The sequence below is a fragment of the Myotis yumanensis genome, unplaced genomic scaffold (assembly GCF_028538775.1).
Source record: "Myotis yumanensis isolate MYYU_CA2020_CCGP unplaced genomic scaffold, mMyoYum1.0.hap1 SCAF_3, whole genome shotgun sequence".
NCBI lineage: Eukaryota > Metazoa > Chordata > Mammalia > Chiroptera > Vespertilionidae > Myotis > Myotis yumanensis.
In genome coordinates this window covers 204,224,598-204,252,056 of record NW_027223754.1, presented here as the reverse complement: position 1 = coordinate 204,252,056, position 27,459 = coordinate 204,224,598, and the positions used below count along the sequence as shown (strand labels likewise).

Sequence of the window (27,459 nt, the reverse complement as noted above, 5' to 3'; positions counted from 1 at the left end):
TCTAGGGCTTGGATGGAATTGGTCAAAAATTGAGAAATGGGCCCGGTCAGTGTGGTTCGGTGGTTCGATTTCCAGTCAGGGAACATGCCCGGGTTGTGGGCTCGATCCCCAGTAGGTGGCATGCAAGAGGCAGTCAATCGGTGATTCTCACCATTGATGTTTCTATTTTTTTCTCTTTCCCTTTCTCTCTGAAATCAATAAAAAATAAGTTTTTAAAAATTGAGAAGTGGATGCTTTCAGGAGAAAGTGCTCCAGGGCATGGACAGATGACAACAGATTGAAGCAGTGCCCGTGTCCTCGTGAAGAGTGACATTTCTCGGCCAGGCAGGGGCACGGGAAACTTCTAAACTCTCGAGTCTTCTTTCCATATCAAAAAATAAATAAAAACATAGAACTTCCACACACAAAAACAGTGCAACTCAAAGCATTGGCAGGCTGATAAAAGAAGGAAATTCGGGCACGTGCTACAGTGTGGATGAGCCTTGAAGACATGCTAAACGAAAAAAAGCCAGACACAAAGACACAGATATCGTGTGATTTTACTCATATGAGGCACCTAAAATAGTCAAATTCATAAAGACGGAGAATAGAACAGCGATGACCAGGGGCTGGTGTGGGGGTGAATGTGGCATCAATGGGGTCAGTTTCAGTATAGAGGATGAAAAAGTTCTGGTGGTGACGGTTGCATAACAATGCGAATGTATGGAGCAGCACTGAACTATCCTTAAACATGGTTAAGATGGTAAAGTTTTGTATGTGTTACCACAATAAAAACAATCCCGGGTGGGGAAGGGGGCCTTGGCAAGTGCCCCGTGAAGGTGATTGTTGGGAGGAGTAGTGTGAGTTGCATTAGCCAAGCAGGTCTTCATGAGCCAAGACACTGGGCAGGGTACCTAAGAGCCTCCAGATTGGCAGCCACAAAAAGGGGGAAAGAGGCACCATTGGCTAGAGGGAACTTTCATTGGTGAACTTCACACTTCGACATCTTACAGATGCAAACAGAGCTAGGTCTCCAAGTGAAAGTGCGTCACGCCTACCCACCACAGACATACCTCTGTGTGCGTGTGCCTGTATTTATTGAGTGGCTACTCTATGCCAGGCACTGTTATGTCTTAGGGATGCTGTGGGAGACAAAACCATCCGTCAGGAGAGCTTACCAGCGGAGCTTACCAGCGGATGGCTGCCCCACTTGGGCATTGCTTAGTGGTTGCTTAATTGTTGTCCTGTTGAACCTATCAAAATAATCTATGCACTCTTTTTACCAACCTATCTATATATATAAAAGCCTAAGCGACTGAAACGACCAATAGCTATGACACACACTGACCACCAGGGCACAGATGCTCAATGCAAGTGCTGCCCCCTGGTGTTCAGTGTGCTGCCACAGCCAACCTCCCCCGGCTGGCCAACCACCCATGGTCCCTCTCCCCCAGCCAACCAACTCCTGTGGTCCCTCCCCCCGGCTCCCAGGCTGGGACCTGGGAACGGGAACCAGGGTTGGGTGGCAGAAAATGCAGTGCCTTTCCCAGGGGGGCCAAGGGCCGGCTCTCTCCTCAGGGAGGTGGCCAAACTCCCATGCCCTGTCCCTCCCCCTGGCCAGCAGGCCCTGATCAGCCCGCCGCCTGTCTGCTACGGTGGCTGTGTGGAGGCAAGGGGAGGAGGCGGGGAACCGTGCAGTGGTGGGGCGCCAACAATGGCAGCGTCTCTGTCTGGTGTCAGTTCCTTCCACAACCAGCCCCAGACCGTAGCTTCCTCTCCAGCCTGGCCTGATCAACCTAGCCCTGATTAGCCCTGATTGCAGGCCAGGCCTAGGGACCTCCACCTGTGCACGAATTTCGTGCACCAGGCCTCTAGTATTATGTATAAATAGAGGAATTTCTATGAAATAGCAAAATGACAAAAATAGAGGCAAACCAAATTTAAGTCATATTTTTTAGATAAGCTTTAAAAATAATCCAGAAGTCATTTAACCCACTCATATCTTATTTTAAAAGTCTGCCCTGGCCAGTGTGGCTCAGTTGGTTTAAGCATTGTTCTCTACATCAAAAGATCATGGGTTCTATTCCCAGTCCGGGCACATACCAGGTAGCAGGTTTGATCCCTGGTGCGGGAGGCAACCGAGCGATGTTTCAGTCTCACATTTCTCTCTCTCTCTCCCTCTCTCTCCCTTTCTCCCTTCTTCTCTCTCTCCCCCTCTCCCTCTAAAGGCAATAAGAGCAAGTCCTCTGGAGAGGATTTAAAATGTTACACAGAACCCTAAAATATTGCCAATATCTGAAAGAGAAGCTGCCCTGGAGGTGGGGAAAGGGCTGAGGGATGAGGGAGAGAGGTTGGCAGGCCCGAGCCCCACCCTGGTCATAGCAGGACCTGGACACCCTGGACATTGCCCTGGAGCCAGAGTCCTGGGCTAAGAACACAGCATTTCCGTAGGTTTCTTCAGACCAGCCAGGGCCTCAGACTCCAGGCACAGGTGCATCTTTGTCATTTTCTTTATCTTCCTTCTGTTTTTTCCTGCCCTCATTCATTTTATTCTGTGCATCGAGTTCAGCATGTCTGAAGGAAGCCCTCCTGTTTCCTGGTTATGATGGTCCTCCCTGGGGAGGAGGGAGATCCACCCTGAACCCTGCTCTTCATCCGCTCGCACCCGCTGCTCCACAGGGCAGCCAACCTGAGACCCACCTGTGGGACACACACGTGCCGGGGCAGCTGAGCGAGCACGTCAGTTCGGGCGGACGAGAATCATAAAACTATGTTAACGTCGATCTGCCTGCCTCTCCCTCTCCCTCTTCCTCTCCCTCTCCCTCTAGGGCCAGGACTTTTTCTCTGGTGGCCAGGCTGTGTTGTTGCATCAACAACTCCTGATGCCTTTTCTGTGGTTCTCAGTGTCCCTTCTTTTAAGTGGAGTAAGACCTTAAGGACGGGAACAAAGCCAATCGAAGAAGAGTCCTGGATTCTTGCCATTTTCCCCTCACTGTTTTGCAGCCCTCTCACCCACACGTCCTCCAACGACAGCCAGGAGCACCAACTCTCAGGAGGCAGCAAGGGGCCGGTGGCTGGTTTAGGGAAGGGAGAATGGGAGGTAGTCTAGAAACTGTGTTGGAGCCCGCGAGTGCTCAGTAGACTGTTAGAGAAGGAAGCTCCGGCCAGAAACAGTGGGTAATGGCCAGGAAGTGACAACCAGGGCGTCCATGAGTTACTGGAGCCCACAGCTGAATGAGCCATGGTTCCCGCCCCCAGGAAGGTCATGGTCTAGGGAGAAGTAACCAGATGAGCAAATAGAGAATTCCAACACAGTCTGCAAAGTGCAGCAATGCCAGGAAGTAAAGGGGGCTTGGAGCACAGGAGGAGGACCTCTGTCTAGGAGGAAGCAGGGCACAGTCTTTCTTGGAGGGATTTCTGCAGGAGGTCTGAGCCGAATCTTGATGTCCAAACTCTGCCCCTTCCTCGTCTTCTGCCCTCATGTCACTCCTCAGCCCCAAGCACGCGTGCTCCCCTCTCCCCAGGCCTGTGGAAACCCGGGAGAAAGGGAAGGATGGAAACCCACACGCAAGTGGGGATCAGTGAGCTGGGTGCTGGCAGGCAAGACACATCTGCCCAGATGCACGGCGCCTTTGTGGGGTTGGCAGGAAATGCATCTCCAGGGACGCAAGCTGTGACTCGGCCTCAGAGGACGAAATGGGGTGCTCCGGGCAGATTGGGTGGGAGTCCAGCTCCCACCGTGACCTCACTTCATCTTGACAAAAGTCTCACAAGGGGATGTTTAATTGGTCTCCTCTGTGCATCAGAAAATGAGGGATCACGCACATGAAGTCACTTACTCGCCCGGAGTCGCTCAGCTAAATACGACGGGGCTGAGATTCAGACTCACATCTGTCTGACTCCAGGTGCAGAGCTCTGGCTCTCCCTGGGCCTGGGCTCCTGCCTGAATGTACTTTCCCCCGGGAAGCATTTTACAGGAGATACTGAGTCCATAGGATTGGTCCGTGGGAGCCCTCTTTGGGTTAAATGGGTCTTTGAGGGCTAACCAGAGCAGAGACCCTGGAAATAGCACCGTCTCCTGGAAAGAGCATTTGAATGCAAAGCGAAGGGCTCCGAGGCTGGATTTTTGACCGCCATCCACTCATGAATGGGGAACTGAGTGCACTTAAAACTCCTTCAGGGGAAAAGAAAAAGCAAGGGGAGACATGCCATCCATGTGGGGAAGTGGCGTGTATTCCTGGAAGCATCTGCAGCATTTGCATAAGAGGAGCAGCAGGTAACTCAAGTTTGCAAGCATTTTGTAACACTTGGAGAGGGGTCGGGCTTCACCTCTTTTGAGGAAGGTGGGCGGCCACCATACACATGTTGCGCATGTTCCAGCCAAGCAGACGCCAGTGAAAAATGAGGCAGGGGAAACCCGAGAAAGAGTAATAAAGATGATGAATGGGAAGGTTGATGTTGGAGGATTGGGATGGAAGGAGGAAGGGAAAACGGTTGCCTGTGGGAAGAAGAGTTGAAGTCTAGAATTACCACTTCCCAGCCAGACCTCTCTGTACTGCAGGCCAGTGCCGGTTTAATTGCATTGCACAGCCCACGTCCAAGGACTCTCGACATGTTACTGTCTACACACCACTGCGGCTTGGAAAGCTAGGGATCCCAGGATTAAATATCAGGCAGCTGGCCTGTGCAAGGAGCCTGGCTTTGGGCGCTGCGGTTCTGTGGCTCCTGCTGCGGAATCGCTCATTCCCCCAGCAAGCACCGCGGAGTACCTACCCACTGTGGCCGGGCTGTAGGGCTGATGTTGGGTTCCTTCCCCTCTCTTGACCAAGTGTCCTCATCAGAGAAAGCTGGGAAGTAATCACCACTTCAGACGTAAAGATTAGAAGGGTGATAACGTGCCCAGCGTCATGGTTGAGCGTCGGCCTTTGAACCAGGAGATCACGTTTTGATTCCTGGTCAGGGCACATGCCCAGGTTGCAGGCTGGATCCCCAGTGTGGGGCGTGCAGGAGGCATCTGATCGATGATTCTCTCTCATCATTGATGTTGCTATCTCTCTCTCCCTCTCACTTCCCTTCTGACCTCAATAAAAATACATATATTTTTAAAAGGTCAGGATAAAGTGAAGCAGTTAGTATCAGGCTATGAGACATGTAGTGAGCCTAGCATTCTAATTATCCCATTCTCTCAGAATAGTTGGCAGTTGGCTGGTGGGCAAAATGTGTAGTAAGGGCTTTTCTTCTTCATTCGTCGCACTGCTCCCATTCCACAGGCAGGAAGTGGGGGCTCGAACAGGGAAGGGGCTTACCGGAGGTTATGTGTTGGTTGGCTGTCCATCATCCTGTACCCCAATACTGTGCTGGAGAATGACGTGCTCAGCCAAGGGGACTTTGGGTCATTTAAGTTTTAATGTTTTGGCCTCAACACTCATCCATTCTTTGCTCATTTGGTAATTGTCAGAGCTTAACTCCTTTGGGGGTTTCTGATTGAAGGGACCCTCGCTGGCTCTGTTCATGTGGCTGACCAAGTTCAGATGCTGTGATTCCTGGGGACATCAGCAAGACCCCTAGGAGGAGCATGATGGCTCTGGACAGTTGACCTTACAGTAGCAGTTTGGGGTCTATGTATTCAAATAAAACAGTTTTAAGATAACTGCTCATGGGGTTTGTTTAAAACAGAGGCGAGCTGGGGAGGGGGGAGGAGCAGGGAGTCCTGTGTACTATACTATCTTATTTATACCAAATACTGTATTAGGAAGCCTGCAGCGAGCACACCTGATGGACTTTGTGGATCCCCAGCATTTCCCACACGTAGTCTGTGTCAACACACAGCACAGGGATACCTGTGGGACAGGCTCCTCCGAAGCCACTGTATGAAGCATGTCCCTGGACAGCCTGGGCTCTGTTCAGAAGAAAAGGATTTGAGAGAGGGAGGCACCAATTAAGCAGCGTTTGGTGGCTTGGACGTCAAACCACTGCCGTTTCTGAGTATGTAGAAAGGGCGGCTTTGTTAGGTATCGATCCTTTTCTGCCACAAAATCCCAAAGCGACGGAAACCACTCCATGCATTTCTTTTCTAAAAGCTCTACCTATGTCACAGGTTCTTTCTAAAAGTAGTTACTATCCCATCCGCCACTGGAAAGAGCAGATTAAAGGTGTGTATTTTTTCCCCAAAAAGTGCGAGACGCATACCACTGAGAACCATTTTTTTTCTAAAAGCATTGATGAGTAGATCATCTTCCCCAACACCATCAACTGTAAGTCCTTGGCCATGAGTTAATGAAGGGAGCTCTGTGCTGCACAGAGGCTCAAGGTCATTCCTCGTGTCCTTGGGAAGTATTATCAGAATTCTATGATGCTTCCAGTCTTGCCTTTATAAAATGGACCAAACCAGTGACACCCAAGGGTATGCGTGCACGCTGGCTTCAAGTGTTCTGGGGCAACCCAGTAACGAAATTCAATCTGGGGTGCTCACTCGGTAACCTTACTCGGCATCCTTTCGTTACACCAATTAAATCAATGGCACCTTCGCCAATGACACATACACACTTTCCGTAAAACGTTACCATCATTCACGTGGGAATTAACTGTTTGGGCTATAACTTCCCCAGGACACCCCTCCTGTAGTGCTCACTGAAACATCATTCGTTGCATATTTCATTATCCAAACAGAACCTTGTAAATAGGATAAGCTGACACATGTCAAAGTCCCGGGCACTTCAATTGAATTCCGTGGTACTTTGTTCTAATACCAACCAGAGTCCTCGGGCCTTCTGCATTTTTTCTCTAAGACTCTTCCCATAATATTTGCTGACCAAGGAATTTGCTTTGTTTCATTATCGTAGTATCTCTTGTGCGTTTTCTAGCCATTTTTTTTGCCAAGGCAGGCAAAACAAGCATTTCCTTTATTGCATTTTATTATCTTTCATTTTTATGTATGAAATCTCCAAAGAGACTGCTAACGTCTTCTCGTGGGGTTTAGTGAACCGTCAAGTTCGGGATTATCACAAGACTTGAAACATCACCCAGAAGATGGGAGGCTTGGCTTCATATTCCGGCTGCTCTGGTTTTAAACGGCTTGCTAACCGTTCATCTTTGCATCACATTAAGTGCTATCGGAAGGCACAGCACTCACGCGGGCGAGGTTCTTCCTTGACGATGGAGGTTGTAAATCCATATTTGAAATAGTCTTGAGAGCCTGAATTCTTTGGCCAGCTTCTTGTAAGATCTAATTAGGTGGGCACTTCTGGACTTGGCGAAGGAGCGAGGAAGAGCTCATGGGAGCAGAGCCAGCTCAGCTATTTGCTCGCTCGTTACGTGAGCTGGTCTCACTGGTATTCACAATCTGTCATTGCTTCGTAGGATGCCTTTTTTGTAAATGTAAACTTGCATTTGGACGAATGTAGACTCACAGAAAAGTTGTAAAAGTGATATTGAGAGTCCCGTGTCCCCCTCATCCAATTTTAGTTTCCCCTAATGTTAACATCGCACGTAACAACGCTGAACACGTACTAACACACCAAACAAAATAGAAACAGACTCATAGACACAGAGAACAGACTGACAGCTATCAGAGGGGTGGGGGTGGGGGGCTGGGTGAAAAGGGTGAAGGGATTGACCACAAACTGCAAGGCTGCTGCTGCTACATCCCCTTTCCCGATGAGGGATGGTCTCCGTAATTTAGGCAGCTTCATGCAGGCCACCCAGCTGGTCAGAGCTGGGCCTGGTGCAAAGGCCTGTCTGCTCGTCCCTTTCTACCACGCATCGTGATCCTGAAGATGACAAGGAAAGGGACTTGTGAGACGTGTCCTCTTGAAATACTCAGCGAGGGGAGAACGGAGGGAGCTGAAACTCCTTCGAGAGAAAAGGACATGCTGTCTGGCCCTTAGACAAAGAGAAGGGGATCTGTTTCTCCTCCCTGCAGCCCCCATCACAGGGCTGTGATAACTGATTTGCTGTAGACAGGCAGGATGTGAGGGTTATTGAGAAAGGCATCAGCGTGATTTTCGCTCTTGAACCAAAGGGCAGCTATAGAATACTAAGGACCTGCCGGGCACGGCGGCACGTGGGATGAATAGTAAGCCGTGCTCTCTGCCCGCCCAGAGGCTCGCGTTCCAGTGACACCAGGTGCGAGCCTGTAAATAAATCATTACAACAGCGTGCAACAAGCTCTCTAATAAGGTTAAATGCAAGTGTCCGGGGCACTGAGGAAGGACCCAGCAGCTGCCTTGGGATGCTGACAGTGAGAATCCGATGACCCGATTTGTAGAGGCTGAAAAAGAAATAGAGGGTTTGCCTTTCTTAGTCTAGAACTCTGGAGAAGGCAGCTGTAGACATTGGTTAGTAAACAGCAATGTGTTGACCTCTCTCCCTTGTAGTCATATGATGGCTGCCATGATTCCAGCCATCACATCTCTGTGTACCACAGAAAGGTGAATGGGGTGGGAGGAGGATGGCACCTTATTCATTATTAAGAAATCCAATATATGAGTCTCCATGTATCTTTTTGGGCAGTCTTAGGTCATCACATTGCCACCACTAGCTGCAAGGGAGTCTGGGAAATCAGCAAGTAGGATCATCATCATTAGCTTAGATCATAAATGGATCATGAGCCATTCCCGGGGTTGGGGTCATTGCAACTACCAATGAAATTAATGTTCTATTGGAAATGAAGGATGGGGTGGAAAGAGAGAGAGATACCAGCAGGCAACCTTTGGCCTCTTGTGGTCCTGGAAACAAGAAGTGCGTTTGAGCTCAGCTGTGAAGGGCGAGCAGGCATTCAGGTGGTAGAGAAGAAATAAAGATATTCTAAGAGGGAGAACATGTGCAGAGGCACTGAGTCATGAAAGACAGGTTCTGGAAACACCAGGAAGTTTGTTAGCCTGGATGTAGAGTTGGAATCATAGGTGGGAGCCTGTTCGCGACAATGTAAACTTCCTGTCTAAGGAGAATAGATGTTCTTCTGTGGATCCTAGAAAGTCCATGGGGTCTTGAGACAGAGACCCATCCTCCAGACACTCTGTAGCTCAGTAATTGTTCTTACTCACCTGGCATTTGCACACAGACTCTGGGTTCTAAGTACTGTAGAAGCTGACGGTTGGGCTGAACTCTTCCCATAGCCTGTCCTTGTACCTCGGTCTTGTTTCTATCTTTGAATTCTTTTTCTTGAGCCTTTGATGGGTGATAGAGTCTCTCGTTTCTCCTTTAACCTTGTGGACTTCCGCTGTCTTCCCAGGTGATGTTTAAGTTTCCTGGATGGTAATCAATTTCCGACCATTTCTCTGGCTCACTGCAGGTGGACTCCGAGTCCGCACATGCACTCAGCCGTCACCGATAGTTCAGATCCAACTAGGTCACAGCCATGGGGCTCCTGGTGTCGGGCAGTGTCTGTAGCCCACCTGGCATGCAACCTGGGTGCCTCCCTCTCTGCTTCCTGCCAAGCTGGGGGTTCAGCCTGTGTTACCTGCAGCCTCAGTGTCCCAGGGATGCCTGGGCTCCCTAAGTTGGGCAGGGAAAAGTGGGTTTTAGTTCTGATCCCGTAATCTTCTGTACATCTTAGGTTCCTTTATATAAACAGAGCCTCTCAATGGTTGCAGACATGGGAGAAACAAGAGGAATAGACTCCTAATTTCTATCTCCTGGGGTTCAAATGCTGGCGATCCCACCTTCCAGCTGTGTGATTGGGGAACATGTGCTGAACTTGCTTCCCCTGTAAGATGGCGTAAGGAGCATACATACCACTTAGCGGTTCTCAACCTTCCTAATGCTGCGAGCCTTTAATACAGTTCCTCATGTTGAGGTGACCTCCAACCATAAAATTATTTTCGTTGCTACTTCATAACTGTAATTTTGCTACTGTTATGAATCGTAATGTAAATATCTGATATGCAGGATGTATTTTCAGGGGTTGCGACCCACAGGTTGAGAACCGCTGAGAGTGTTGAATAAAGAACCAGTGAGCTATGACAAGTGTTCAGAGCCCTGCTTGGCACATAGCAAGCCATATATATATATATATACACACACACACATACATACATATACATATGTGTATATATATATATGTGTATATATTAGCTGCTAATAGTAATGATTGTTATTACTGTGCGGATGGGCCTCAGCCAGGGGAGTAAGTTATGATAGGTTTTCACCACCACCCGTTTTGGAGACTCACTTGTCTTTGCCAGCTCCTTGCAAAAATCTATTTTGGGCACATTCTCCCGTGTCATTCCATCTCACGTGTGAAAGCTTGTCAGTAGCGCTCACCTGCCACCAGCTCACTGCCCCCAGGTCAGCAGTGATGGGTGACTCTGTCCCTCCAGGGACCAGGAAATGACATTTCTCAGTAGTCAGACCGGCGCTGATCTAAATGATCAGCAGTGGTGATTCTGAGTCGGACTTCCAGAGGCAGGCCTGCGGCTTCGAGGAAGGAGCTGTGGTCTGGGAGACGGACGCTGGGCCCGGCTGCTCCCCCTGCTGTGTGACCTTAGGCAAGTCACTGTCCCCCTCTGGGCCGTGGCTTCTTCACGCTTGAATTAGCCCAGCCCAGAAACAGTCGGGAACAGCGTCTCTCTGACATCTCTTTAAAAGCACGTGTCATACTTGTACTTTCACATGGACAGTTACTTCATGATCTCCGTGTTCGTCTCTGCGTTCAGAGCCCGTGCTCATTTTAATATTTGTTGAATGAACGAATGTGGTACAAAGAGAAAGATTTTGGAGCAAGACCTGCATGGCTCAGTGGTTGAGTCTCATGTCAACATATGAACCAGAAGGTCACGGTTTGATTCCCGGTCAGGTCATGATTCCCAGGTTTCGGGCTCGATTCCCAGTGTGGGACGTGCAGGAGGAATCAGTGATTTTCTCTCATCGTTGATGTTTCTATCTCTCTCTCCCTCTTCCTTCCTCTCTGAAATCAATAAACATATATTTTATTTATTTATTTATTTTTTAAAATATATTTTATTGATTTTTTACAGAGAGGAAGGGAGAGAGATAGAGAGTCAGAAACATCGATGAGAGAGAAACATCGATCAGCTGCCTCCTGCACATCTCCCACCGGGGATGTGCCCGCAACCCAGGCACATGCCCCCGACCGGAATCGAACCCGGGACCCCTCAGTCCGCAGGCCGACGCTCCATCCACTGAGCCAAACCGGTTTCGGCCAATAAACATATATTTTAAAACAAAAGAATTGGCTACTTACTAGCTGAGTGACCCTGTGTTAGTCTAAGCTTCAGGATTATCATCTGTAAAAGGGATAATAATAGAAACAGCCTTACGGCATTGTTTGAGGATTGAATGTGAAACCATATGTACACACACACACACACACACACACACACACCACCAAGGAGAACCCTGGCCCACCATCTAGCATATAATGGGTATGGGATAAACAATAGCTGTTATTTGCTTCTCTAGACTAGCACAGGGGGATGGAGTATTCTGTGTTCTGATGACTGAAAACTAGTTGAAAAGGCAAATCTGAATATGCAGCCATAGACTCTGAGTGGGCTCACTGATCCCAGAGCCACTGGGTTGCAAATAGTTCCACAAAACCCCCTTGGCCTGCCAACGTCCCCACCACCTTCTCGCCCCCCTTCCTTTAACCTTCACTGCTTTTTCTGTATATTTGCCTGTAGGCGATACCCAAACCCAGCTCCCTGGGCAGACACAGAACAGAACGAGGGGTGATGGGGTGAGGGATGGCCTGATGTGGGTGGGGAGACGAGGAGGCCGGCGTCCCCTTCCTAGCTCCGACCTGGTCCGTGTGACCGTGGGCAACCCGTCTCTCTAAGCCTCACTCTTCTCCTCTGGGAAGTGCTCAGCCCATTGACACGGGACTCGATAGTGGTTAGGAACCGGGGACTCAGGTTTGGCTCAGGCTTCCTGTCTCAGCTCTGCAACTCACCAGCGGGGAGAGGCGGGCCAGTCAAGTACCATTTCCAAAAACACCGACAGTGGGATTCGAGTGGGCTTATTTGGAGGGATGAAGGACACGGGCTCCTCAGTGTGCCTCGCAGACTTGTGCACAGTAAGTTAAGACTGTTGACCGGTGGGCCAGCCCTTATTCTCATGTAGTTTCTCTTCTCCATGTTGAGCCAGCCCACATCTCCTGAACTGGACGGGCATCCATCAGCCGCCCTGCTGGCTCAGCACTTGGCGAGCACAGACGCTTGCGCAGCAAAGACGTGATCCCATTGGGTGTGAGGGACACGGCTCCTGTGCAGTTATTTTCATGCCTGGCCAGGCCCTCCTAGTGTCTGGTGGGTGTGTTCTTAGAGGAGTGTCCCCTCATTCCTCTCTCAGCCCTTCAAACGCACAGGAAGGAAACCTCGATTTCATGTTCCTCCTTCCCAGCCAGTGGCCTCTTCCAGGGAGGCCTGCTGGCCCTCCCTGCTCTCTCCTGCGGGCTACGTGCTGCTTCCTTCCTTACTTCCTACGGCAGCCACTTCACGCTGGAAAGGGAGGGGGAGTACAGATAGCACAGGCTGCTGGCCCCGTCTTGGAGGGGAGAAGAGAGCCTACGTATGTGGGGCCACCCAGGCACGCAGGCGCAGTGCTGGGCCACACTCTTAAGTACTTTGTGAAGTCGGGAAGGCTGATCTCCACGTGGCACATGGGGAAACGGGGTCCCAAGAAATGAAACCAGTTGCCCCAGGACACGCACAGCTGCGAGCCCAGCTGGGATTCGGACCCGGGCTGCTCTGACGTCCCCGCTTCTGCTCTGCCGTTGCACTGTTGCTGGGGACAGGCGGGCAGGGGTGTGGTTTGGGTGCTGTTAGTCACTGTTCCATGAGAGAGAGACCTGGGCTTGCACCCAGTGTTTATCTGGCCAGCGTCAAGGGCTGCCACTGCTGCACATCCATGGGAACCCGAGAGAGGCAGAGTGAGACGGGCCTCAGACCTCTCTTTAGGCGGCAGCCCCGGGCCCTGCTGCAGGCGACTGTGGCTGAAGGGTAGTGGGAGCTCAGGAGGCCCAGGGCCTGTCCTCAGGGAGTAGAGAGCGAGGACATGGGGTCATAGAGAGGGAAAGATGGGGGTTATTTTAGCTCCTCTGTAATGTGACAAAGTGTGCGGTTTTCTAGCCTGTTCTTTGTGTCATAGAGGAAAGAACACGGGCTCTAGAGTCAGACTTATTCACACTGATATTGGAATTCCAGCTCCGGCACGTACCGGCTCAGTGGTCCCGGCCAAGTAACTTCTCCACAGTTTATTCTTTAAATTGCATTCCTGTTCTGGTCATCACAAGGATTTTAAGAAGACAAAGAGTGTAAAACCGATGGTGAGGTGTTCTGCCCTAGACTCGCTCCCCAGCAGAGGGGTGAGCAGTGTCTCTCCAAGTGCCACCCGCTCCTCCCAGGCCCTGTTTCCCCAGGAAACTCCCACTTGTCCTTCAAGCCCCAGCCCCGGCGTCTCCCTCTATGATGCTGCTCTGAGCAGAATACAGCTGCACTTCCCCCTGACCCTCCCTCCATGATTACATCCTGTTACCTTCTGGGGACCCGTCCCCCAGCCGACCTTGAGCGAGCTCTGGGTGGCACTGCCAACAAGGGCCTCTGCTCATCTCCCAACCCGGCCGGTCCACTGTGGGCATTTCACCGTCAGATCCAGCATTTCCTGGGCTCTCGCCTGTGCCTGGCACCACTTACTTCATTTACATAGCAGTGATTTTCCCAGCAAATCGGCTGGAGGCGGAAACCACACCAATTATTTGAATAGGGAATTGGATCTTTAAAAATGATAACTAGATACAGAGTGTTTGCTTAGTAACTAAAAAAGCAAAAATAGGGTGTTGCAGGGAACACTTACCACCTGCAGGAGAAATAGAGGTGGCAATTATTGGAATATGGTCACCTGGGGCTGGACCCCAGCTCTGGGGTGGAGTCAGCAGCCAAAGCCAGAGGCAGCGACAGGGCGGAGACGGGAGGAGGGGGCAGCTGGTTCTGAGTGTTGAAAAAACTGCAAACATGGATTTCGCTGCTGCGGAAGGAAGGAAGCACCGCTGCTGGTGTGAAGAAAGGGGGTGGCGTGTCGATCACAGGAACAGGGAGCCCCAGGAAGGAGCGAGTTCTTCCTTCTCCTCCTGACTCGGTCTCCCTCCCTTGGCCCCTGTTGGCAGCGCCTAACAGAGCAGCTGGCAAAGCAGTGACAGGGTTTGCAGGGTCCCAGCTACGTCATCCCAAAGCAGGTTGGGGTCAAGAGGTGAAATCGTATGCACTGGCACACGCAGGAGCTGTTGCTGTTCCCATTTCACAGGTGGGGAAACTGAGTCACAGAGAGATGAAGTGACTTGTCCAAGATTAAATGAGTCCCTAGAGCAGAGCCAGGATTTGAATCCAGCAATCTGGCCTCAACGGCTCTACCATAAACACTGAATGAATGAGTGAGTGGATGGATGAATGAATGAGTGAATGGATGAGTGAATGAGTGGATGAATGAATGAATGGGCAAGCCCAGAAATAATGCGTTCCCCAGTGCCCCGCGGCGGCTCCTGCAAGCGCGAGGTCCACCCGGCCTGACTGCCTCCTCGTGCCCTGCCAGGTCATCCACTGGAACTCCCCCAAGAAGCTCCGGGTGAAGAACAAGCACGTGGAGTTCTTCCGCAACCTCTACCTGACCTTCCTGGAGTACGACGGCAACCTCCTGAGGCGGGAGCTGTTCGGCTGCCCTAGCGAAGCCGATGTCAACAGTGAGAACGTAAGTGGCTCCGGGGTGGGCTGCGTGGGGTGGCTTCCCCGCTGGTCTGCGAGGACCTCTGGCGTGCCAGGCTGTGTGCCAGGCTCAGGGCGCGCCCGAGATGAACGAGACGCCATCGCTGCCCTGGGGATCCCCCTCTGGTGGGGGTGACGGGCAGGCAGGCAGATCCCATCCATGCTCATTACCGTGGATGCAGAGGGGGTTCGCTTGGCCCAGACCATGCACAGTCAGAAGGGAGCTTCCAAGCAGGGGAGTGAGATGGGCTAAGACACTTTGGAAACAGTAGACCAGCGGTTCTCAACCTGTGGGTCGCGACCCCTTTGGTGGTCAAACGACCCTTTCACAGGGGTCGCCTAAGACCATCCTGCACATCAGATATTTACATTACGATTCATAACAGTAGCAACATTACAGTTATGAGGTAGCAACGAAAATAATTTTATGGTTGGGTCACAACATGAGGAACTATATTTAAAGGGCCAGAAGGGTGAGAACCACTGCAGTAGACAGAGACTCTCTCCACAGCCAGGAGTCAGTGTGTGGCACCAGAGGTCTTCACCAGTCACTGGCTCCTTTAGGGGTTAGCATGGGTGAAGGAAGTGATAGGTAGGTGGTCACAGGCATAGCTAACATCTATATTTTCTTATTTCTTCATCGTTCATAATTATTTTCATGTTCTGTCTCATATGGTGCTCATAGACACCCCTTTTCCCCTTACCCCCAGTTAGAGCTGAAGAAATTTAGGCACAGAGAGATTAAGCAGGTTGTTCATGGTCACACAGCAAGCAAGGGGCAAAGGTGAGACTGATTGGAAGTTCTGAGGAGCAGGATGTGGGGAAGCAGCTCCTGTAGAGGAAAAGCAGAGAACGTAGGGCCAGGCTGACCTGGTTTGGGCCTTTAATTGTTTAAAGTATTACATATGTCTCCTTTTTCCCCGATTGACACCCTCCCGGCCACTCCCACACCCCAGGACAAGCCCCCACCACCCCAGTGTCTGTGTCCATTGGTTATGCTAATATGCATGCGTACAAGTCCTTTGGTTGATCTCATCCCTGTTGGCAGCGCCTAACAGAGCAGCTGGCAAAGCAGTGACAGGGTTTGTAGAGTCCCTGCTTCGGCATCCCCCCCCCTCCCCCGCCCTCCTCTGCCTTCTCTCTGAGGTTGGATGGTCTGTTCAGTGTTACCTTGTCTCTGGATCTATTTTTGTTCAATCAGTTTATGTTGATAATTATATCCCACCTATGAGTGAGATCACGTGATATTTATCTTTCTCTGATTGGCTTATTTCACTTAGCATAATGCTCTCCAGTTCCATCCATGCTGTCGCAAATGGTAAAAGTTCCTTCTTTTTTATAGCAGCGTAGTATTCCATTGTGTAGATGTACCACAGTTTTTTAATCCACTCCTCTGCTAATGGGCACTTAGGCTGTTTCCAAATCTTAGCTGTTGTAAATTGTGCTGCTATGAACATAGGGGTGCATATATCCTTTCTGATTGGTGTTTCTGGTTTCTTGGGATATATTCCTAGAAGTGGGATCACTGGGTCAAATGGGAGTTCCATTTTTAACTTTTTGAGGAAACTCCATTCTGTTTTCCACAGTGGCTGCACCAGTCTGCATTCCCACCAGCAGTGCATGAGGGTTCCTTTTTCTCCGCATCATCGCCAGCGCTTGTCATTTGTTGATTTGTTGATGATAGCCATTCTAACAGATGTGAGATGGCACCTCATTGTTGTTTTGATTTGCATCTCTTGGATGATTAGTGACTTTGAGCATATTTTCATATGTCGCTCGGCTTTCTGTATGTCCTCTTTCGAAAAGTGTCTATTTAGGTCCTTTGCCCATTTTTTTTATTGGATTGTTTATCTTCTTTTTGTTAAGTTGTATGAGTTCCCTATAAATGTTGGAGATTAAACCCTTATCTAAGATAGCATTGGCAAATATGCAGTGGTTTTCTTGTTGTTTTGTTGATGCTTTCTTTTGCTGTGCAGAAGCTTTTTATTTTGATGTAGTCCCATTTGATTATTTTCTTCTTAGTTTCCATTGCCCTAGGAGCTGTATCGGTAAAGATATTGCTACAACATATGACTGATATTTTGCTGCCTATGGAGTCTTCTAAGATTTTTTATGGTTTCCTGTCTTATACTCAAGTCCTTTAGCCATTTTGAGTGTATTTTTGTGTATGGTGTAAGTTGGTGATCTAGTTTCATTTTTTTTTGCATGTATCTGACCAATTTTCCCAACACCACTTATTGAAGTGACTGTCTCGACTCCATTGTATGCTCTTGCCTCCTTTGTCAAATATTAATTGAGCATAGTGGTTTAGATCGATTTCTGGGTTCTCTGTTCTGTTCCATTGGTCTGTATGTCTGTTCTTGTGCCAGTACCAGGCAGTTTTGAGAACTGTGGCTTTGTAATAACAGCTTGATATCTGGTAATGTGATCCCTCCTACTTTGTTCTTCTTTCTCAGGATTGATGCAGCTATTCGGGGTCTTTTTTTATTCCAGATGAATTTTTGGAGAGTTCTAGGTCTGTGAAATATGCCGTTGGTATTTTAATGGGGAGTGCATTGAATCTATAAATTGCTTTGAGTAATATGGACATTTTAAATGATGTTGATTCTACCAGTCCATGAACACGGTATGTTCTTCCTGGGTTTGGCCTTTTGGTTCTTCCTCCAGTTCTCTACTCAAGTCAGTATTTGTCATCCTTGCCAACATTTGAGTGCCCATTCGGCACTGTATTCCAAACGCTAAATAAAAATGTTCTCCTGCCTCTTTTTTTTTTCCTCCACGGAAGAGGCTCAAATACAAAGCCTTGCAGCATAAAGCCATCGGTTAATCATGGCATCACGGGCTCCCCTGTCGGCCAATGTCTTAGGAAGCGGGACTTTCTTTATAAATGACTCACTAGCTTTTCCTACCATCAGCTTCCCCTGGGGTCACGGGGTCGGAGGGGTTGGGGGGAGAGTACCCCGTGGTCCTCAGTAAGCACCTGTGAATGCCAGCATCTGCCAGGCACCCGGCAAGGCCCTGGGTTGAAATTAGAGGCTCGCCCAGTCCTGGTACATGTATTAAGTGCTAGAGACGCCTAGAGCATCATCCCCCCAGCACTCTGGCCCTTGACGCTGCGGGAGCCACACTCACCACCTTTGCGGTTCCTTCTGCATCCACCCCAGGCTCACTCCACCCGCCCGGGGCCTCTGTGCTGGCTGTCCCACTGCCCGGACCCCCTGCCCCTCAGTGTAGGAGCATCTCCGATGGGGCATCTTCAGAAACGTCCCCTGACCCTCCTCAGCCTCCAGGACCCCATGGTCACTCTGTGATGCGCCCTGTCTCCTTTACATCCCAGTATATGCACCGTCCACCAGGATTTGCTTCATGTGCTTGTTTCCTAGTTTTTCCCAAACCTAAGACCAGAATAGGGGGCCATGAGATGAGAGACTTTGCCTCTGTGGTGCCCTCCCCCAAGGGAAGCAGCACGTGGTCACCACTCAGTAAATACTTGTTGGATGAATCGAGTACATACGGGGGAAGCATGACACGCCAGGTAAAGGCAGAGCAGACGAAGTGGAGAGTTCAGGGAGAACATGCCGGGCGTTGGTGTGAGGGCGTGGGCACGTGGGAGAGGGGCAGAGGACGGAGCTGACAGAAGGGCCTTGGCTGGGCTCAGCCGTGTAGACTTCACCGAACGGCTTTCATCTTGGTCAGATTACAGTGGAGAAAAATGACTCCGTGTGGAGAATGGAATGAAAAGGCCAGGACTGGAGGCGGGGAGACCACTTAGAGACAATTGCCTCATCCCAGGCAAAACGATGACGGTGGGGCTGAGACCGAGGCCGGCAGCGTGGGGACAGAGAGCACAGACGAGTTGCTTTGTGGGCACTAAGGACAGGGGAGCAGGCGCCTCTGGCACTCGTGAATCAAGACAGCAGGTCCCTGCGCCCTGCTCAGCCAGGCTTCTCCGCTAGCGGCCCTCGGGGCAGGGCGGGGCAAGAGAGGGTCTATAGCATCGCACCCTGGAAGCACATCTGTAGGGCGCCCACCTCCTGGTCCTTAGCAGCATGTCAAGTGTTATGTGCAAACACAACCGGAGGAAAAGGGCACGATCTTGGATCCGGCCCAAAGCGGATGCTCCCAGCTCCGGGGAAAGAGGGTCGTTAGCACCCTGACAAGTGCGCAGATGGTGGTAGTCGTGAGTGAATGAAGTCCGGAACCTCTTCCTGGGCCTACAGATCGCAGATGAGAAAGGGCTCCAGTGGCATTGTCTCAAGGCTCATTCAGCCACTGGACATAGAGTCGTTCAAACAATCCCAACCTCGGGGCTAGGGATGCAGGGGGAGCATCGCAGATCAAGCCCAGCTCTCCTGGTGCGGGTCCAAGTGAGGGATGCAGACAAGTGGGGGTTGTGATCCAGTGCAAGGAGTGCCCGGATGGCGGTGGTGCTTTGAGAGCACATGAGAAGGGCTTTGCATGCAGTAGGAGAGAAGGTGCAGCAGGGAGGACTTCCTGGAGGAGGTGAGATTTGAGGGATGAATAAGGAGGTATAGAAAGTGGACTCAGTGGGAGGGAGGGGGCAGCACACCAGGAAGGGCGGAAGTGAGCAGAGGTGAACGGGAGCACCACGGCATATTCAGATTCAAATGAAGGCAATGTGAAAACATTAAGGGCTGCACGACTTTGGTTTTTGCATTATTATAATTTCCTCCAGAAGGAGGTGATGATGGTAATAAGATGGTGAGCGCACTAGTCATCCCAGATCCCGTATTTAATAGTCACATGACCTCAGAGCCAGCACATGAATGCTCCGGGCCTCCCTCAGGTTTACCATCTGAGAAACGGGCACAAGGGTGCCTTTGTCGTAGTGTTTCACGGGTAATCTATGTGAAATCACCAAGAAAGAAGGACTCAGCACCAGGAACACCATGTTCATTGTGTTGTTGTTGTTTTTTTACAAACCACAGTGCCCAACCATCTGGTGACAGTCTGTCGTGCCTCAGATGGATTCAGGTTGTATTAACCTCTCTCCGAGGAAGGCCTGGCAGGGAGAGGAACCTGCAGGGTTGCTTAGAACCCTGTCTCTATAGCACATGAAGGCTGTCACATCTGCTCTGTGTCAAACAGTCCCAGAAGGTTTCCTGCCAATGAGGGGACTGGGGTAGGAAGGAGAGGCCACTTGGTTGGCCTCAATGCCAAAAGGGTAAGTAATTTCAGGAAGTCAGGGGCTTTGTCTCTTCCATGTGGAGCTCAGAGTGTTCATGTGACTGGGAAGAGATCAGACTCCAACAGTGGTTGGAATGACAGTTGCTAACGGGGCACGGCCACTCCCATCCACCCTGGTGCATCCAGTGTCCCCCTCTGGAACCAGTCAGTTCATCTGTGTGATGCAATAAGCATCCAGTAGGTGGTAGTTGCTCTTATTTCTTGAAATGGCCACGGAGGCTAGAATTCTATGCCTTAGCTTTTCTCTCCCTTCACCTCAGCAACCAGCCCCTAAAGCATTTCCAAGAAAGCCCAGGACTCCACAGAACACAGTTGAATAGTCACGGAAACTCTCCACCCCCTAATCCAGGCAAAAATCCCTCGACAGCATCCCTAACAGGCGTGCATCTGGCTTCTGCTGGAATCCTCCCAAAGACGGGGAGCTCACCACCTCCAACAGCTGCCTCCCCTGCTGGAGGCTCCAGGTGCCACACCAGCCTTCCCCGTGTGGAGCTGAAACCTTCCCTTCCGCAGGGAGTTCATTATCTGAGCCTGTCCTCTGGGGCAAGTAAGGACACCCCCTGCTGCCCCCGAGAGCCTGGCAGACAGCGTCGCCTGTTTCCATACAGCGTGTCTCCCTGAGCCCCGTATTTATAGAGCGAAGCTTTCTCACCAGCAACACCTGCCCCCCCTAAGGGGGTGCTCCAGCTAAAAGAAAGCTCGCCCGTTTAAATGCAAAGCCTTAAAATATATAGGTTTGAGCCACTTTGGGTGGGAATCTTGCTAAAGTACATGCCCTTCCTTTGGCCACCAAATTATACAGAACTCCATGTACAATGACCGACGCCAGTGGCGCTGAGCAGGCTGAGGGGGCGGGAGTCAGCCCGAGGGGGAAAGATGCTGTTTATCCTGGCAGGAAATGGCCTCGCATTGCGTGCTGCTGGTTCTGCACATTCCTTCCTGACAGCTGTCATTTTCACTTCGTCAGCCCCAGAGCAGCCCTTCTGCGTGCCCCTGCCCGCCCCTCCCTCCCCTCCCTCCCCCGGCAGCCAAGAAAAGAGAAGCCGGGAGTATTGAAGTCAGAAAGGCCAATGGGAAAGAATTAGCCACTGTTGCATTCAAAGTTAAGTGATCAAACAGCAAATCCAGAAAGTGCAAAAAAGAAAAAAAAAAACACAGAAGATTGGGCACCAGTGAGTGCCTGCATTTATATGGAATTGCAAGTCCATCGGCAGTGAATGCAGACTTCCAGCTCCCTCATCCCGTGTCCGCAGCAGACGTCACTAATGAATGGCCCCACGCGTTCTCTCTGGGCCCTGGGCTCTGTCCAAACCCCAGTGTCCTAGCCAAGCAGCACTCCAGGGACCCAGTGCCAGTCTCCAAACAGTAACACGGGGGATGCAGGAGCCCGTGGGCAGCCCTGCCCCCGGCGTGAGCCCCTCTGGTCCCCCTGCACTGGGATGCTGCCCTGTGCCCTGCCCAGGCCTTTCTCTGCATCTGCTGGCCTTTGACAATGGAGATTTCCTGCAAAGCAATAAGGAGGTAGGGAAACGCAACTCTAATCTCCGCCACCTTCCAGGGAGGTGGGCATTAGTCACACTTGACAGGTGAGGAAACCAACGCTCACTGGAGAGGAGTTACTTGCCCAGAGTCACGCAACACCTCCGTGGTGGGGCCACGATTCGAAACCAGGCCCACCTAACTCTAAGCGGCAAACCAGGGCCTTGCTTCGTAAGTGGGTGTCGCTCCACGTTTACAACGAACAGAATCCCTACAACTCATTCCGTCATTCTCCTCATTGTGTTTACTTATATAATCACGCTGACTCCCACAAGTTGCTGTTGTCTCCATTTTATGGAGGAGGACGTGAGAACTCGGAGAATTGAAATCGTGGAACGGGTTGGTGGTGGTCCCGGGACTGGTATTATCCTTGACCCACAGCCGTGTGGCATTTCTATAAGTAAACAAAACACTCCCCGACCTAAAATTGCAGTTCCCGCCCCTCCCCCAGCGCTCCTGGCCCTCAGAACTTCTTTATTGTTCTCCGTGGCCCTCGTCCCCTATCAGTGTGTCATATTCTTGACGAATTTGTTTTGTTGATCACATCTCCCCCCACGTGAATGAATGCTCTGTGACTACGTGGATTTTTAGCCGCTTTTATTCATCAGTATGTTTTCATGCCTCCGAAAGCCTGCCTGGCGCCTGGTGTGTGCTCAGCAGATCTTGTTCACAAATGAACTATTACAAGTCCTTTTCTCGAAGCATCTGGGGTGCGAGAGGAAGTTCCCTACACTCACAATCAGAAAACCCAGCCCCGGGACTGGATCTGTGGCACTGGGCATCACTTTCACCTTCTACAAGCCTCAGTTTCTCTGCCTATAAATGGTCACAAATAAACCCAGGCCAGGCGGTTGGAGGGTTGAAGGGGTTAAGGCAGTGGTCGGCAAACTGCGGCTCGAGAGCCACATGCAGCTCTTTGGCCCCTTAAGTGTGGCTCTTCCACAAAATACCACGTGTGGGCGCGCACGTACAGTGCGATTGAAACTTCGTGGCCCATGCGCAAAAGTTGGTATTTTGTGGAAGAGCCACACTCAAGGGGCCAAAGAGCCGCATGTGGCTCACGAGCCTCAGTTTGCCGACCACTGGTAAGGTATGCAAAGTGCTGCCAGCCATAGGCGGTAGGTTGGCCAGGAAGCTTCTCTCAGACCCGCCCTTCCACCTGCTCCAAGGTCCCTGCTCATCTCTGAGAGGAGGGCTCTGACTCACCTCCCCAGCCATCAGGGTGCCGGGCTACCTGCGGGGCCCCGTTCCCCAACACCACGCCCACTAAGGAGAAAAGACAACGGCATCGCCATGGCTCAATTAGGAGTTAAAAATAAGACACATACAAACAGATTCCATAAACACTTCCCGGCACCACCGTGCGAGGCCGTGCCAGGAAACAGATGGCTCTGTGGAAACAGCTGTATCCCAGAGAAACCCCAGGGAAAAGCCAGAATGCATTATCGCGCTCATGTGAGCCGCATGGCACCAGCTCTTTCATCACACCGTGGGCATCAGCGCCCGGTGGACAGCACCCAGAGCCCTACCACAGCCGCTGCCCGAGGCCGGCCTCCAGTGACCTTCCGGGCTTGTTAATTCCAGAGCCTGAAGGATCCTGGCAAACTCGGGGTGCAGGAGGAGTCTTGGGGGTAAGCTTCTCAGTGGATATACCTGCGCCCCCTGCACGCCATCGTGGCCTGTCTGCTTTGTTCTGTACAGCTCCAGCTTGCACACCCCTCTCTTCCACACCCCGAGGCTCCAGTTGGAATAGTCCTTGCGTGCAGGGCTCCCTCCTGGGCCTTTCCGGCAATCACCTGCCCTCCCTCCCTTTGGCTGGGTCTCCCTCCTCTTACCAGCTCCTTATGCAGAACGCAGGGGGGCAGCTCTGGAGCAAGACTGACCCACATAAGATCTTAGGAACAGTAATTGGGATTTCGGGCCGTTTGCTTAAACTCTCTATGCCTTGGTGTTCCCATCTGTAAAATGGGAGTCATAGTCTACCCAATAGGCTTCATGAAGACCCAAGAAGCTAAGTCAGGAGCTAGATCTGTGGCACATAACACATGCCCCCCGCACCCCCGCTCCCAAATTAAGTTTTGTTTGTGTTATAAACACCAGTATTATAATTACCAACTTGCTTATTTGTTCCCCCACCCAGACATTATGAACAACTTAAGGACAGAAACTGACGTTCCTTCCGCATTCTTAGCACAGGGCTTGGCATAAAGTAAGGGCCTATGAATTGTGTGTGAGCTTCACATTAATACTGATACGTGGGACCCGGATGGAGACCAGGCCTTGTCCTTCTTTATTTCCTCAGAGCCTAGGTCAGAGCTGGGCGGAATCTCTCTGAGCTTTGGCTGAACAGCCCTGAACCCGGGCCTCTCCTCTGCACAAAAGCATAAATCTGGCCCCTGGTAAAAAATGTTTGGGTTCCTGGAACTTGGTTGATTAATGCACACAGCAGGCAGTCAGCGAGCCTGTAATCTTTCTCTACCTGCATGGCTCCACAGAATGTACCCGCTTCGTGGAAACCACGGGAGAGAGCCTGAAGCAGGCTTCAGAGGATGAGTTAGAGCCCCAGCCGCTCTGAGCAAACCCCTGGTGCTCCGGCTTCCTTCTCCGCCGACTGAGGGCACCAGGGCAGCCCTGCAGATCCAGGGAAGAGCAGATGACGTCACAGGTGTCCAGGCCACTGAAAAGGGAAAGTCGGTGGAACTTATAAAACAGCATTATGGAGGGCTGTTTTGCCCACCAGATGTTTCCAGCCATTGTTCTCAGGCATCAGAAGGAGAGGCGTCAACAAGATATGGGTGGCTTCAGGGGGACTCCTTACTTGGTCCGTTGTGTTCTGCCCCCATCGCTTAGTGTCTAGAAGAGTTCAACTGGGAGTGTTAGTTAAGGTAACATGAACAATTCTAAAATGGGCTCCGCATGGGAGAGATCTTTGACTCACAGAAAGTCCGAATGGGTGTTCCTGATTGGCAGGTGGTTTTTTTCCAGGATCCCAGACTCCTTCCATCTTGTGGCTCTGACTTCCATGGAGCCTTGGGCGTTCTTGCTCTGGCTGACAGTGAGGACTGTGCATGAGACAGCCCTGAATGTGGTGCCTGTGGCAACCAGAACCTGCCCACATACTACTGACCAGAGCTTGGCCCAAAACTGCAGGAAGGTCAGAAACACAGCCTGGCTGTGGCCCCAGGAACAGAGGAGAATGTGAATATTTGTGAGCATGGCAGGTCCCCGCTTCTGCAGGGAATACATGCATTCATTCCTCTCCAGTTATAGAACCATCTAGCTAGCATTAAAACTAGAAAAGCCCTAGAGATTACCAAGGTGCTATAGTGTCTTGATTACGTTCAAGAACTCGGAGGACATACACCTGGAGGAAATATCTCAGCCACTCCGTTCACCCATCATTTGACCTTGAACAAGTGGCTAAACCTTTCAGGTGATGAATGTCTTCATATATAAGGCAGGACTGACCGTGGTCCCTCATGCATAGAGGCTGTGTGAGTATTAAATGAGAACGTGCCTGCAAAGTTGTCAGCACCGTACCTGACCTAGTGAGCGCATGACCTCTGAGAGTTCTTTCATGAAGCACAACTCCTTGTCTCATTAGGAAGTGGGAAAACGACTCGCTCAAGGTGCATAGCCAATGAGTGTCAGAGGGATGGGTCTCAGTTCCCAGTTATCCCCATTTCTCTGTGGTTTTTCTGACTTGGAACAAAAGTCCTTTTGGCCAGAGCCCAGGACACACTTCCAACTCCTCTGAACCCTCAGCCGTGAGCCCTGGCAGCTCAGAGGTCAGTCTAGGCCACCGTCCTTCAGGATGCAAAGGAATAAAGGCAAACCGCTTAAAGGGCATTTTCCCTGGAGCCAAATCTCCTTTTTGCCTCAGCTGGCTGCTCAAAGAAGCAATTTAGCAAATGCATTTTATCTCAGGAGAATCTGTCTTTTGTTTCTGTGACTGGCTTGTCAGGAGCCACGGCCTCCCGTTCCCTCCGTTCCCTCCGTGGAGCGGCTGAGTGGAGTGTGGAGTGTGGAAGCATTCAGGTCCTGCTAATGAAAGCCCGCCCCCCGGCTCAGCATCTCCCTGGAGAAATGACTAGACGAACCCTGGCTGAAAAGGAGCCCGTTTTTAAGCGTCTTCGTCTTCCCCTTGGATAACATCAGCCATGCAGTCGGCAATAAGCAGCCCTAGATTAGAATTTGAAAAGGTACATAATGGAATCACGATAACGTTGCTCAGGTCTGTGCAGCACTCTACAGTTTGCAAAGCACTTCTACATGCGTTTGCTCATTTGAGAAAATTGCAGGGAATTAGTTAAATTCTGAAAAGTAGAAAGAGGCCAATAAAGTTCACCTGCGAATCCACCCCTCAGAGGAAAGCTTTGTTAACACGGTGACGGATTCCATTCCCTTTGGTCTGTTTTCTGTGTGTGTGTGTGTATGGCGGTTGTTTGTCTCTTTGCTGTATGGGGACATCCCGAGTGTGCATTGCTATGACCTGCTTTGTTCCCCGAGCACTGAATCTTCCGCCAGCTCATTTGGCCCTCATGTCCATCCCCCAGAGCTAAGTCATCATGTTGTGAAAAGGCCCACAGTTTGCGAAGACCGGATTCTGGAGCCAGACGGCCTCTCTCTAGCTGTGTCACTGGCCGATGACCGAAACCTTCTGAGCCCGATTGCTCCTGCTGTAACACAGAGACGTGTGCTGACGGGGCCCATTAATAAAGCCAGGCACCTGGAAACACTTGGCACTGCACCTGGCCCACAGTAGGTGCTTAGTCCATATTAGCTAAGCAGAGCTGCCATTCGCCGTGTTGGTAATAAGTACAGTAGAGCTCAGGGGAGGTGTCTGGGGGGTCCAGAGTCCTGGAGAGTCTGACGTTGTAGGTCTGACTACACCCCTGCTGTGCTTCCCACAGACCCAGTGTGGCTGGTAGACCAGAGTATCACCTAGACCAGTGATGGCGAACCTATGACACTCATTTTTTTTGGTTGATTTTTCTTTGTTAAATGGCATTTAAATATATAAAATAAATATCAAAAATATAAGTCTTTGTTTTACTATGGTTGCAAATATGAAAAAATTTCCATATGTGACACGGCACCAGAGTTATTAGGGTTTTTCAAAATGCTGACACGCCGAACTCAAAAGGTCCGCCATCACTGACCTAGACCCTACCCCTTAAGCATGGGGGTGGCCACAAGGGACCTGGGGCTATAGATGCCACCGAACCACGTTATTGATCCTGTGAAGTTCATAGATGCGGGCTTCTTAGCCCCTAGGATTATGGATAGACCTCCCCCAGCAAGGGCAGGCCATACTTCAGGTTCTGGGAGCACTTTCATTGGCCACTGTTTCCTTTATTAACATGAGGCGGCCAAGTGTGTCCAATACAGGCTGATTGAGCACACAAGGCACCTAGGTCCCAGGCTCAGGGATTCAGAGGTGGGTGGGGCAGCCCCTGCCTTGAGGAGTCCATTGTCTGGGTGCTTTTCAGAAAAGGGCTCTTGGAGCCATGTTCCTAGGCGTGGTGTGCCCGCTGACTCAGGGGGGTGTGCCCGTGCGTGCACAGAGGGGAGGAGAACACCCATACACACATGCATTACTCGTGTCCTCGCCCCTCGTGTTTCTTTCTCGTGTGGTGAGAGTCTTCTTTTGATCTTCATCAAGAAAGTTGTCAGCAAGGATGTGGGTCTAATCCTGCAGCTCAGAACAGGTTCCTCGGCTCATGGGGTCGTAGCTGGAGCAGGAATTCCCGTGTCCTGGTCGCACGCCGTTGGTAGAGCTGCAGCCTTCAGATAGGCCAGGGCATGGGATGGAACTCGAAGAGCTAAAGAGCATCCCGCTTGCATCCTCCGAGCCATTAGAAAGTCCGATAGCTGAGACTGTCACACGTCCCTGGACCTCAGTGAGCCCAAGCACCATTGGAGGATGATGGGCGCCCCTGGCGTAGGACACGGCCTTCTGGAGAATGCTACACGCACTGACTGGGCTGAGGCCCGAGAGGCCACCGTCCCCTGCTAC

General features: G+C 50.9%; 1 protein-coding gene across 1 annotated transcript in view; it reads left to right on the top strand.

The window, feature by feature from the left end:
* Nucleotides 1-27,459, top strand: part of LARGE1 (LARGE xylosyl- and glucuronyltransferase 1) — a 428,799-nt gene that overhangs the window by 380,006 nt on the left and 21,334 nt on the right. The window contains exon 10 of the mRNA XM_070410997.1: nt 14,524-14,679. Within this exon, the coding sequence (XP_070267098.1) occupies nt 14,524-14,679 (156 nt within the window). The remainder of the gene's footprint in view (nt 1-14,523; nt 14,680-27,459) is intronic.